This window comes from Cydia pomonella, chromosome 8 (genome assembly GCF_033807575.1).
Source record: "Cydia pomonella isolate Wapato2018A chromosome 8, ilCydPomo1, whole genome shotgun sequence".
NCBI classification, from domain to species: domain Eukaryota; kingdom Metazoa; phylum Arthropoda; class Insecta; order Lepidoptera; family Tortricidae; genus Cydia; species Cydia pomonella.
This window is the reverse complement of record NC_084710.1, coordinates 16,367,096-16,379,400: the sequence shown is the minus strand read 5'-3', so window position 1 is coordinate 16,379,400 and position 12,305 is coordinate 16,367,096. Positions and strand designations below refer to the sequence as shown.

The 12,305-nt window shown below is 33.1% G+C and overlaps 1 protein-coding gene across 2 annotated transcripts in view; it reads right to left on the bottom strand.

The window, feature by feature from the left end:
- Positions 1-300: 300 nt before the first annotated feature.
- The window catches only part of LOC133520698 (acetylcholinesterase-like), a 91,917-nt gene continuing 79,912 nt past the window's right edge, over positions 301-12,305 (bottom strand). Inside the window, exons 5-7 of one of the 2 annotated variants that reach the window (XM_061855312.1) lie at positions 10,494-10,657; positions 8,672-8,829; positions 301-7,912 (exon numbers count right to left, since the gene is read on the bottom strand). In XM_061855312.1, the coding sequence (XP_061711296.1) occupies positions 7,800-7,912; positions 8,672-8,829; positions 10,494-10,657 (435 nt within the window). In that variant the 3' untranslated portion in view covers positions 301-7,799. Of the gene's footprint in view, positions 7,913-8,184; positions 8,830-10,493; positions 10,658-12,305 lie in introns of those variants that run through there. The other variant, XM_061855311.1, reaches the window with a different exon arrangement.

Here is a 12,305-nt window from a genome sequence, read left to right as displayed (position 1 = left end):
AAGAAAAAAATTGTGCCCCCGAGTTTAATAACTGAAACAGATACTGTACAGCGCCATATTACGCTTCGTGGTAACCGAGGGCCTTACCGCGAACCACGTTTGACGTGTTGCTTCTCTATCGCACTTGTTAATTTGTCCCTAAGTGTGACAGGGAGTAACGTCGAACGTGGTTCGCGGTAAGCTTTCTGAACTCTCTAACTTCAACTTTTGACAACCAAAGTTTTATTTAAAAACTCGAAGCTCTTGATTCACTAATGGATAAAAATTTTAGCGGGTCCCAGGAAGTGAAACAAAAAATAACACATTTTAATTCAATTTATTGATTATTTTCCAGGTAAGAGATATTAATTGGATATTTAAAGGAAAATATTATAACTATTGTCTAACAGTATTCCAATAAAATATTTATTCTTACTACAGTGACCGTGACAGTGACAGTGACTTTAGGAAGAACAATTAATTTATTAAAATTCAATATAACTGTACAAACAAATTTACATAATGCAGTTAATAGTTAGCTAATTCTTAAGAAATATTATTTCCAAATTCTAAAGCAAGATTTGAACAAAGTAAGTGAAACTAAGGCTCAAGTAGCGTAAACTACCATATCGTGAATGATTGGCACCTTTTTGTTTTAAAATTAGGTGCCAAGCCAATCATTGAGTAGTTTTTTTATTCACTTTTTTAAATGTCAACCAACAAGTGCCATTAGTAAATGATTTACAATTGCAGTTAGTGAAATTCAAGATCATATTATTCTTTCTTATTTTTGGTATGCAAGTGAAACCGGAATCTCGTAATGCTTGGTAATTTATTTCGTTAATATTTTCAAACTAATTATATGCCGCGTTTTGTCTTTCTCTTTGTATGACAAACGTCAACGCTAATTAGCTTTGAAAAAAATGTAAAGATGACTCTTCTTACAATCAATTTATATAATTACACTGAATACTACCTTGATACGTTTTTAAATGTAGTACAAAATATGTAACAGGATTTCTAAAAGAATCACACTCATCTAACACGTGAAAAGCCTACAGATACAACCAAGCACGCCATACCTGGATACAAATAAAACAGATATTGTCAACGTCATTCGCAATTAGTTGTCAAGAGTACAGAAAAATAGTGCACATACCCACATGTATACATTTATTAGCACCTAATGTAAAGCGGTGTCTAGTCTTGGTAAAGACTCAAGTATTACTCAATTGCAAAACTCAACTCAACTATCGTGACTCCAATTAACGTAAGCTTTTATAGTATGAATTATATGAAATAACTTATTCGGACTCGGTACTTAATCTGTTAAACAAAAGTTGTTTCTTTTATGCAGTGGTTCCACTACTGCTAGTAACCCCGACATAAGTAACGGGAAGAAGCTTGTTTGAAAAGCAAATTTATTGTCCTAATTATATGGTTCAAATTCATTTTGTTATCTCATGTCGTTTAACACGTTTTGTTATCTCGTGGTGCTAATTGTTCTCTGAATGAGCTGTCACATAAATGTCAACCTTAATACTATCACGATAGTTGTTTTTTAACAACATGGTTACTTTGGCACGCGCCGACGATGCTCTGCGTAAAAGAAACAAAGGATTTTGTTTAACAAATTCGGGACTGAGCCCGAAAAAATTATACGTATATATATATAAAATAATATAGAGATAATGCATACTATAAACCTAGTGTTTATGATTCGAGTCCTTCCTAGATCAGTATTGGAAATACGGAAAATTATTAAACGGTGACGATTTAAATAAGTAGTTAATCAATGAGATTGATATGGTTTATTATATGTAGTGAATCACGACTCCAATGATTAAAATGTCGTAAAATTAAATCGAGTTTTTCAAATTTAACCATAAAACTAGTGAATTCGCTCGACAATGACGCGTTTAAATAATTTTAAAATGCATATATACTATACATACTCGGAAAGTACTTCTCTATGTGGATCCACATAGGCACGGAAAGCTTGTATTTCTAATATGTTTGAAAAAGTAAGTAGAAGAACGCAGCGTGGATAGTGGTGCGGCCCCAAGCGGAGGAGAGATATTTTATGAGATTTATATTAATATTTTCACATATTTTTATCGCATACCATCATAAAACAGAATTCTAAACTCGTGTTGTTATCTCGATCTCAATATTTGTTTAAATTGTATCTATTATAAACAATTTTCGTTTGACACTACAAGCACCACTATCAAGCAAATACACCTGATAGGTTTCATTGTGGCCCTCGTAGGATATAATATGAGTCTTTAGCAATGCTAGCGGAATCTAATGCACACAGCGGCTCGTATATCGGGTAGAAGCTTTACAAATAACATTGAACATTTACCTTCCCTAATAAACATACACCGTTATAATTTCTCTATCAATTTCTACACATCTAATAATTGTATGGCACGAAGTTTCTATGTATATTCTATTGAACTTAAACATTTTACCGACGACTATAGTTATTGAATAAAATGAAAAAATGGAATGTGATATCATACGAGACGAGTAACTGATAAAGCGCGCTAATCTTTGAAATGTATTGTAGACAACGGCACTCTAGTTAGGTTAAATATTTTAAAGTTGTCTTCTGAAACAGGTAATTTCACAAAGGTATTATAGGTATTATGTATATTATGAATAACTAATGATAGTGGCGACTGCCTTGACTTGACTAAGTACATAATGAAAAATGTTTGAGACTAATAAGAAAGCAATCTCGTTCCGTCTTCACTAGAGATGCACAAAACGCTTCACTGAGTTAAAAAGATTCATTCATATCCTTCGCTCGCGGAGATATATATCACTCATTTCACTCAGTAGATCTGTAGAATATATTGTTCATGGGTGAGTAGAGAGAGATGTCAATCAATCAGATACGCACAGCCATAAGTGAGACAGAAAATAATGACGAACTTAACACCCACGAATACATAGATTAGAACTCTTTTTCATTTAGTCGCCTCTAATACCGAAGGAAAGTTCATCTTATGTACTGGATTGAGTAATCTGAAATTGTGTTTACTTCATTCACAATAATAGGAGATTAAGCAGTTGTTCTTTAGTTATCAAAACCACTAATTGCATCACATTCAATCTAAACTTAACTTACCAATACTACGAGCTACTATCTATTGAGTAGATTACTATAAATCTATTATAATAAACTGTACGTATGCAACAACCATACCTGGGTACTTAAACGTAAGATTATTACGAGTATTGTTTTGCAGATTCAAGAACAAGAATTTTAGGCCCCAGAAAAATAACAAGTTACACGTAGAACAAACTGGATGATGTTAAAAGATGTTTTAATTACTTACTTTAATCATTACATTTCATATTTTTAGTAAGTAAATATTGTTATAATAGTACAAACTCTGACTATTTTGTAATTATCTACTAGTGCATAAATAAGGCTAAAATATGGGTGTTATTTTAATACTTTGCATATCTATATAAAAAAATAACGAAAAACATAATCAGTATGAAAGTTTCACTAATAACTTAACAATATGCCATTTTTTGTATTACTTGAATGTGTTTACATTTACCGTTACTGAGTATTTCAATATACGTTTTGTTAGTAAAACAATATGAGATTCATTACATTAACTTTTTTATACATCACTAAGTTAGCTTACCCTTATTTAGATCACTTTACATCTTAATATTAACTAATTAAAGCTATCCCATACAACTTCTCAAATCGTGCTTAATTCAACGTAAAATCCTTTCCGCATTCTAGAGTATTGGGAAACTTGAGTGTACCGGTGAGTCTAAAATTGAGTCTAAAGGTGATGTCACGGTAGATTCGATTTTACTGTCAACTTATATATTTTTCTACAAAAGTATGCCTGTAATTGTGAAAAAAAAATATAGTTCCCCACATAAGGCCACCCCACACTAGCGTCTTTTGAGCTTCGGCGTCTAGTCAGCGGTATGGAAAATGGTGTCGCTCCGCAGTTACGCCAATGTAGCGTCGAGCAGCAGCCAGAGAGTTGACTAGACGCCGACGCTCGGGAGAAGCTAACTGTACATGATTTAAAAGTCACGTCACTTATTGATATTTTGTCGAATTGAAAGAGAACTCTCTTATTGTGATTAAGTTAAATGGCACACTCAATAGAGACTTTAAATGTCTGCATTATTTAAGTTTGGAGTACCTATGCAATTTTATATATTTCCTTAAGGGTCTATAAGGGTATAAGGATATATTATTTATTTTAAGGGTCTTTTTCACAATGTCCAAGTAAAGTCCTGAATGAGCTACTTGCCACTTATCTGACGAATAAAGTTATCGTTTCGCAATCTTCTGGCAGATAAAGTGCTAAGTTTTGCTGGAAGTTATCTGGCAGTTAATTTATTTGTTAATTAGCTATCCAATGGTTTACTCAGACTTTGTGAAACAGGCCCGTTGACATAAAAAGTGGCTTAAATAATTTATGGTGAGAATTGAATTAAAGAATTCAAATGTATTGATGTTTGTAATTTAAGCGGAAACTATAAACGTTAAAAACTCATATGCAAATAAGTTTATTGATTAAAAATTGTACGATTTTGAAGATTTTTATTAAGTTTACTAATGTCAGTGTTAAACAGGCAATTTCACCCCAACTAAACAGATAACCAAAGTAGGTAACATTTCATGATTTCTGTAGTGCCTCGAGCACTTACGTCATGGTGACGTCACTGACAGTTAGAGTCAGTCGATGTCAGACTGCGAGCAGAGTGGTCGTGCCACTAGATGTTTGTGTTGGCGAACCGTTGGAAACACATTCCACAGTACATTACAATTACCGTGCTTATTGCTTGGCTACAAATTGGGCTAAACTAAGACGCTGTATGATGGGTTTTCTAAATTTTGAAAGAAAATTCGGCACCTTGGAATTTCATGATTAATACGACAGAGCATTATTTTTTTATCCCAAGACTCTTGTAATGCGGAAAATGCATAAAAAGCAATCGGTGTGCACTTTACTCTCGTATCTACTTCAATAACCTATGAGAGGACAAATACACATTTATAATGAACGCAGTGAAATATTTCAAAAAAAGTGAAACAAGGAACGCCTAACAAGGTACACCATACAATTTTGCAAACTATGAGGTAAACATGGCTACCAGGGCGATTTCTATAAAAATGTAACAGCTCTTTAACCGCTATGTTAAACATAGTCAATTTTATACATGTTATTCGAATCCAGTAGACAATTTTATAGTCATATTTATATCTTTATACCTTTAAATGAGCAATTCTTGTATATACATACACATTTATGTGTCTATTTAGGGGATCGGAAACGGCACTAACGATTTCGATTAAATTTGCTATATGGGGGTTTTCGATAGCGAAAAATCGATCTAGCTAGGACTTATCTCTGGGAAGACGCGTATTTTTTAATTGGTAATTATGTTTTCTGAGCAAAGCTCGGTCTTTCAGATATGTGGCGATTTGGGATAATAATTAGGAACAAATTTTGTGGCATTATAATTACTGTGGCCAAATTGTATACAATAATATTTTTTTCTGTTTATAATTCTAAATATAGTTATTTATGACCAAACTAGTAACTTTTATACCAACTTAACTATCATTGGCTTATATTTCTGGCATCTTGTTATATCCCAGACATGTTTCCCAAATTATCCTACATAATTATATTATACTAAGGTTTTATAAATATAAATAAAGACTAACGGTTAAAGCGCTGAAACACTTTTTGTAACAAATACTCAAAGAGGTGCAACTCTGGTTCTATATATCTAAACTACAATAAAAATACGCAATCGAAGGAATGGACGTCTCAAAAAAATGGAATTGTTTACATCAATGAGACTATTTTAATTATAAAAAATTAGAAAATCGAGGACGTTGAAGGATTAATATATTATAGGTATAAAAACTCCTGGCAGACTACCAGTTTCTGAAGTTGTATGATTGGCTAAGATTTGATAATATTGTAAACTTACAATTGCAACAATTCATTCAATGAACGCTTTTTTTTTGTAATATATTTTGAATAAGATTATCATGATTACAAAACATGTATTTCATATATTTGTGGGAAACTTAAAATATATATTCCATTTAGTATCATATTTAACATGGTATTTATTGTAACGCTACTTTCATACATGTAAGTGCTGTAGAATAGACGACTGGCATGCAAGGGACAGTCCTAGTATATTGTTTCCCGAAATTTTGTACAAATATTTAGCAATCCTTCTCAGCATCCCCCAAACATTCCATTCACATCTTGGTAGTAATTGACAATCACTTCTACGTAATACCAATACGTCCTTATTATGTCTATCGAATTAGTAGGTACAAATTTCATGTTTAAAAATATATAAATCGTAATATAAATTCATAAGACGATTTTCACTTAAAGCGTTTATAAGCTACAGATTAGATTTATTCCGCAGTTTGTAAGGGCTTAGAACGGGATGTCTTAAAACTGTATGGCTCATAGTGTAAGCAAGAGGGTAGACTGATATTTCTGGTTATATTCTATTATATGTAAAGTGTGGATAACTATAATATCTTTAATCGTGATTCACATATTAAAAAGTATGTAATTATTATTTATAATTTAAATTTGAGGGTATAGTATTTTGGTAAAGATTCTAAAGAAAATAGAGGTACCCATCTATAAACGGAGGTAAGTTATATGTGCTTTTTATTCAAAATTAAAACATAGGTCTACGTTTTCATATATAGGTATATTACGTTAGTAAGTAGGTAACAATAACTTTGCATTTTATTCATAAAAAGGTATTATTTACAAAATATTCTATCATCTGTTTGAAGTCATAAGAATTTGAAGTTCATAAGATCCTCGAGTGGTACGCATTTAGTAGCATCCTATATATAATAATAAATACCTCAACAAAAATTCGTCGCATAGTATACGCTCTACTTTTACAATATGTTCATATATTTATATCAAATTCTAAATTTCACTAGAATAAAGATATGTTTTATTTTGCTATTCAAGCAGAGGCACACTTGATATGTATAGTGATAATCCATTTTTCTGTGAAAGCATTGCTTTTACAATCAAAGCATTTTAACTTATTACAACAAATTTCCTAATTAATGATATGTACTTAATTGTAACACACACAAGTACTAAAGATTTATTTATTTTTCATTAAAAAACTGAGCCCATGTTTGTTTTTCGTAATTTAAATTTTATAAAATCGCTACATTTTGTCAACTTCAATTGTTTATTTTTATACTGTTTTATCGACACGTATATTTTAAATAGGTAAGTATATATATACTCCACATAGCATATTCACGCGCAAGCGGTTTACTTCATAATATTAAAATTACGAATAACATTTTTGTACATGTTTGCCCTAACATCAAACATTACATTTTTTAATATTTTATCATTATTAATTACGATTAAAATAAATTTTTGCAACATCAAACAGACGAAACAACTAGACAAGGAACATCGTGTGCCTACCTAAATTATAATGTTACTATTAATGGAAATTATACTACCTACAGAAATGAACTTGTTTTAAAACCAGTGCATACGTTTGCTAAGACCTTAATCTACAAGAATCAGTTCCGTTTGCCAGTCATTTCTAATATCATCCAAAATGCCTTTTAGCTATAAAATATCCAATTATCCAATCTTCATAAGAAATATGTTTATTCACCATTTGAAATGTCTAATCTCTTACCCACTTTTGTTACACACAACGTTTTTTCTGAAACACTTACGTTTGAAGCACATTTTTGCAGACTTCTACTCTATTTTTTATTGTTTTATTTAGAGGGCAGCGGTGGTGGCCAGCGCTGTGAGCAGGACCACTGGGAGAGTAGTACCGGCCACACTGCTGTAGGGCCCAGTCACTGCCCCGTCGCAGGGAACACGCTCCAATTCTGGAATAATAATTGACATCAATTGGTCTCATTAAACTTCAAATACGAAGCAAATGCGTAAGAGAATATCAAATATTAATTTTCTTGACATGCAAATATTTATATCTAAGACTTAGCATTCTGTAATTTAAGTCTTTAAAGAGGACCTATTGAAAAAAAAACAGTTCTAGTTACAACTGTCCTAGTTGTTATGAGGGTAGAACTACAACATTTTTCATCAAATATTTTTAATGGAATTTTATAAAAAAAAAACAACAAAATGTGTTTTAACTTGACCTTACGCTGATTATTTTATTAAACAGTTAACATAATTATGTTATGGTATGTATGGGAATACTTTAAATAGTTGTTTCTGTTATTAGTTGACTCATACAATTCAGAAAATAGACAAGAAACAGCATTTGAAAATATGTCTCTCTTCACGATTTGCTACAGCAAGGACACACCAATACATCCCGTGCGATATTTGCACTCACACTGGACCCGTATATAATTGGATTAACCATTATGATCCATATACTTCATAATATTTGCCATCTTCGTGCCAAGTTTAAGCACTCATAAAGCGTAATACCCGTGTGAGGTGTGAGGCATTGTCTCAGTGGAAAAGTGGGATGAGGAATAGAAAAGCGTGAGAGACCGACTTTAGTGTCTTTGTAATGTCTAGGGCTGAAGAACGCCAATAAATATGAACTAAGAAAAGCGTAAGCGAAGCTGAGACGACATGAAGGAAAAAGACGAGTGATGTGCCTTTCAGACCGTTGAGCCTGTTCAGGAAGTCATTCCAAAAGGCGCAGGCACTTGCGCGCGGGCCGCGTGGCCCTGCCGGCCCGCTGGTCCCGTCCGCAGTGTACGTGTAGTAGTGAGGTGACGCGCGGGAGTAGAGCGGCCACTTCTCTTCTGGCTTATTAGGTTTGCTGGAAATCAGGAAATTTATGTTGTTATCTGAAGTAATGGAACAATTGTTCGCGCACAAGTGAACTATATATTTACCGGCAGACGTTTTCGTTTTGGTAACTTTACGCCCTTTGAGATTGTGGTCTTGATATTTTCCTACGAAACCATGCTGGCATAATTATGTCTTCTGGTTATATCTTTGGCACAGTTTACTAACTTATTCTGTTTCATTGGACGTTCAAAAGAAATATGTTGTAGCACATTATATGATTGCACCAACCAATCAGTGAATAATAATTCAGCTATTTTTATTTAATTACACAGAATCAAAAGTACTCAAGTTAGAAAGTAGAAATTTGTACTGCAAGTGGCCTGCAGTTTCGTAAAATGCATACCCGTAAGTTACAATAAATTCTATTCCAAAATAAAAATTTCAAATAAACGAAGTCGCGGCAACAACTACTACTAAACAGCGTTATCTACATCGAATACACTTCTCGCGTAATCTCAAAAGCTAAGCTTATTTTTACCGAAAGTCGGGCGAAAGTTAAACGAGTTTTCCTTCTGTAATCAAGATTTTAAGAAATAAACTTTTTAGTAGATTTAGACTAAGACTTTTGTTACAACCGCAATAAATAGTAAAAGTCGCTATCAAAGTAAAAGTTACAAGTAAAATAGGAAATTGACATTATGTTATGTAATATATTTGATAGCTTTGTTGTTTACCAAAATTAATAAAGATTGTTATCCTTAGTTCTTCACATACATAATTAGGTGCCTACATAATTAGGGTCACTTTATAGTATAAAATAACTTATTACATTATGCATTCTTGTTCCAAGTAACTGCATTCCTGAACAATTATTATTCGTCCTGAGCGATGTTACACTTTTAGTGGTTTTCTTATTTTAAAGACGTGCTTGGACAGTAGCATCACATCCCACTTAATTAGTTCAATAAAAAAATGCGTGAGTGTCGTGGAACATTTATTTATAACTAATTATATTATTATAGATAAACGTATTATATTATTGATTAACAAATACAAAAAAAACTTAATCGACAAAATAATAATTATCGAATCTGCGTACAAAATTTCACAAATCAGTTCAGAAATACGACTTACAGGCAGGGAGAAATAACCGAACATAAGAAAACAATTTTGTACAAGCTGAAACTGGTATTCTTACCTCGAGCTTCACACTCGCTTAACTAGTCAATCAAAGATATGAAATTCAGGTGCAAAAAAAAAATACTAAAAGAAATATCCTGCGTAAACATCCAGGGATCGAGCCCAGATAGTTGTTGTTACCACCTGTTTACGTCTGTGTACCACCAAGCGGCTGTTTTCCAACTGCGCTACCATAAGATATACATAACTCTGTGAAATTAGGCTACTTATTCTCGAGAAAGAATGTAAACACAAGAGGACTGACGGAAAAATCTTACACTTTTTGTCGCCTAGCCCCCATCCGCCAACTGCCAACCGTATATAATATATAACCGATAACGAACTTCGTTCCAAAAAATAGAGGATAAAAACTGGAGGTGAACTCTATATGTATAAGTATACCTAAATTAATGTAACAATATCTTGAGAATAATTAGTGACGGATTTAATAATTTAATTGCAACAACAAATCGGGTAAGATGACATCAAAGCAAATTAGTTAAATAATCATACCCAGTTAGAGCAAATCTAGTGAAAGACTGCATGATGTGAGCGGCCAAGTCGCGCTCCCTCGTGTGGTACTGCAGCGACATGTTGAGCGGATGCCCGAACACGTACTCCATCTCATCACCGTGCATCACACCCATCCACTCGCCCCAGAGGCTCGTGCTTGTGCGCTGGAAATTAAATGAGACAGATTATGATTTATTTAAACCTTATTGTACAACTAGCGACCCGCCCCCGCTTCGCAAGGGTTACACAAAACCTTAACAAATTATACACCTAAACCTTCCTCAAGAATCACTCAAGAACGGAGTTCTTTCATAAATTGGTTTGAGGCTAAGCTAGCTTTAACAACTGTTGCATATTATATAGCTCAATCAAAATTGCTGCAGTGTGTAAAGGTAAGTACAAGCTGTATTTCCATAGTCAGATAACTAAGAAAATGTAGAAATTAATGTTTTCGGTTTGTATTATCACATAAATTGTTACACTCAATTTTCTTTATTATTTTTTACTTCATCTGTTTAGAATTATACCTATATATTCATTTTAAATTAAGTAAGCATATGCATCTGCGGTATAATAACGGACTCTCTGCAAGTGTCCCATGAGGGCTCAAAGTGCTCGAATTTCTAGGCTTTAGTCGGTCGGTAAAAGGATGGCTTAATTTTGATCCTGTGGGGAAAGGTAAGTAGGTCTGATGTGGGACGGCTCAGTTATAACCAATAACAAGTAATCAAATATCGTTAATTCCAATGACTGAAGCAATTGGAATCACTGACAAGTTATTAGACAAAATACTTAGTGGACAAAATACGTAATGACGAATCCACATAAACTGCTTAGCGACAAATCGCGAAATGGGCGAAATGCGGAGGGACTAATCGCGAAATAGACGAACTGCATATTGACCATTCGCAAAATGAACGCCTCATTTTATGGACGAACTCCGTAGTAGACGAACGACGAAATACTTATGGTTTCAAAGAAATATCTACTGGATAACAAATCCAAATTTAATATAAAGCATGTTTGTATTTTTAATTTGTTTCGATGTAACGGCAAATGTAATAAGTTTATTTCGTCAATCGGTTTGTTTTCATGGGGCATGTGCAACGTTACAAAATATAATCAGCTTACTTATGGAAAAACTCCCTAGACTATTAACAATTTTGATTTGTTTGTAATGAATGTCTCGGTTAATTAAGCTTAAAGATAGGTAAAGAAGTTTTTGTTGACTTGGAGCTAATTGGAAGTAGCTATTAGAGGTAAGCACACAATTAGTGCTTGTTAGAAATCCGATATTGGCAAGACAAGTTCACAATTAACCATTTAATTACATACCTACCCGAACCAAGTGGACATTTTATTTAGTAGAATTTCGACTATAAATTTTATTTCTGACCTTTTAATTTTGGACTTTTCTTTGAAAATCCCAGCAATGCTAAACGCGTAATCGTACTCACAAACATTCCTATTGTTTAAATGGTCACTTCAGTTATAGGTATTAGGTAAGTTAACCTTCGTAGCATGATGTTTTGTATTCTTTATTCGTAAAATAAAATAGCAAACATAGCAAAAGTTTAAGAAATAGATATATAGCGTGTATTTTTGATACCACCGCATAACCAAAGGGTAGTTAGTTTAGGCTTTAATAACACAGTTTCATAGGTTTTATAAGAAAATGACGACTTTTATTTTTCTTAATAAAATAATTCAGCAAGCAATGGATCACTACTTTGTTTTAACTAAGAACGTCGCATTAATGACGCGTCGCCACAACTGTCACAAGTGACCATGGTGTACGAAAAACCTTGCCGA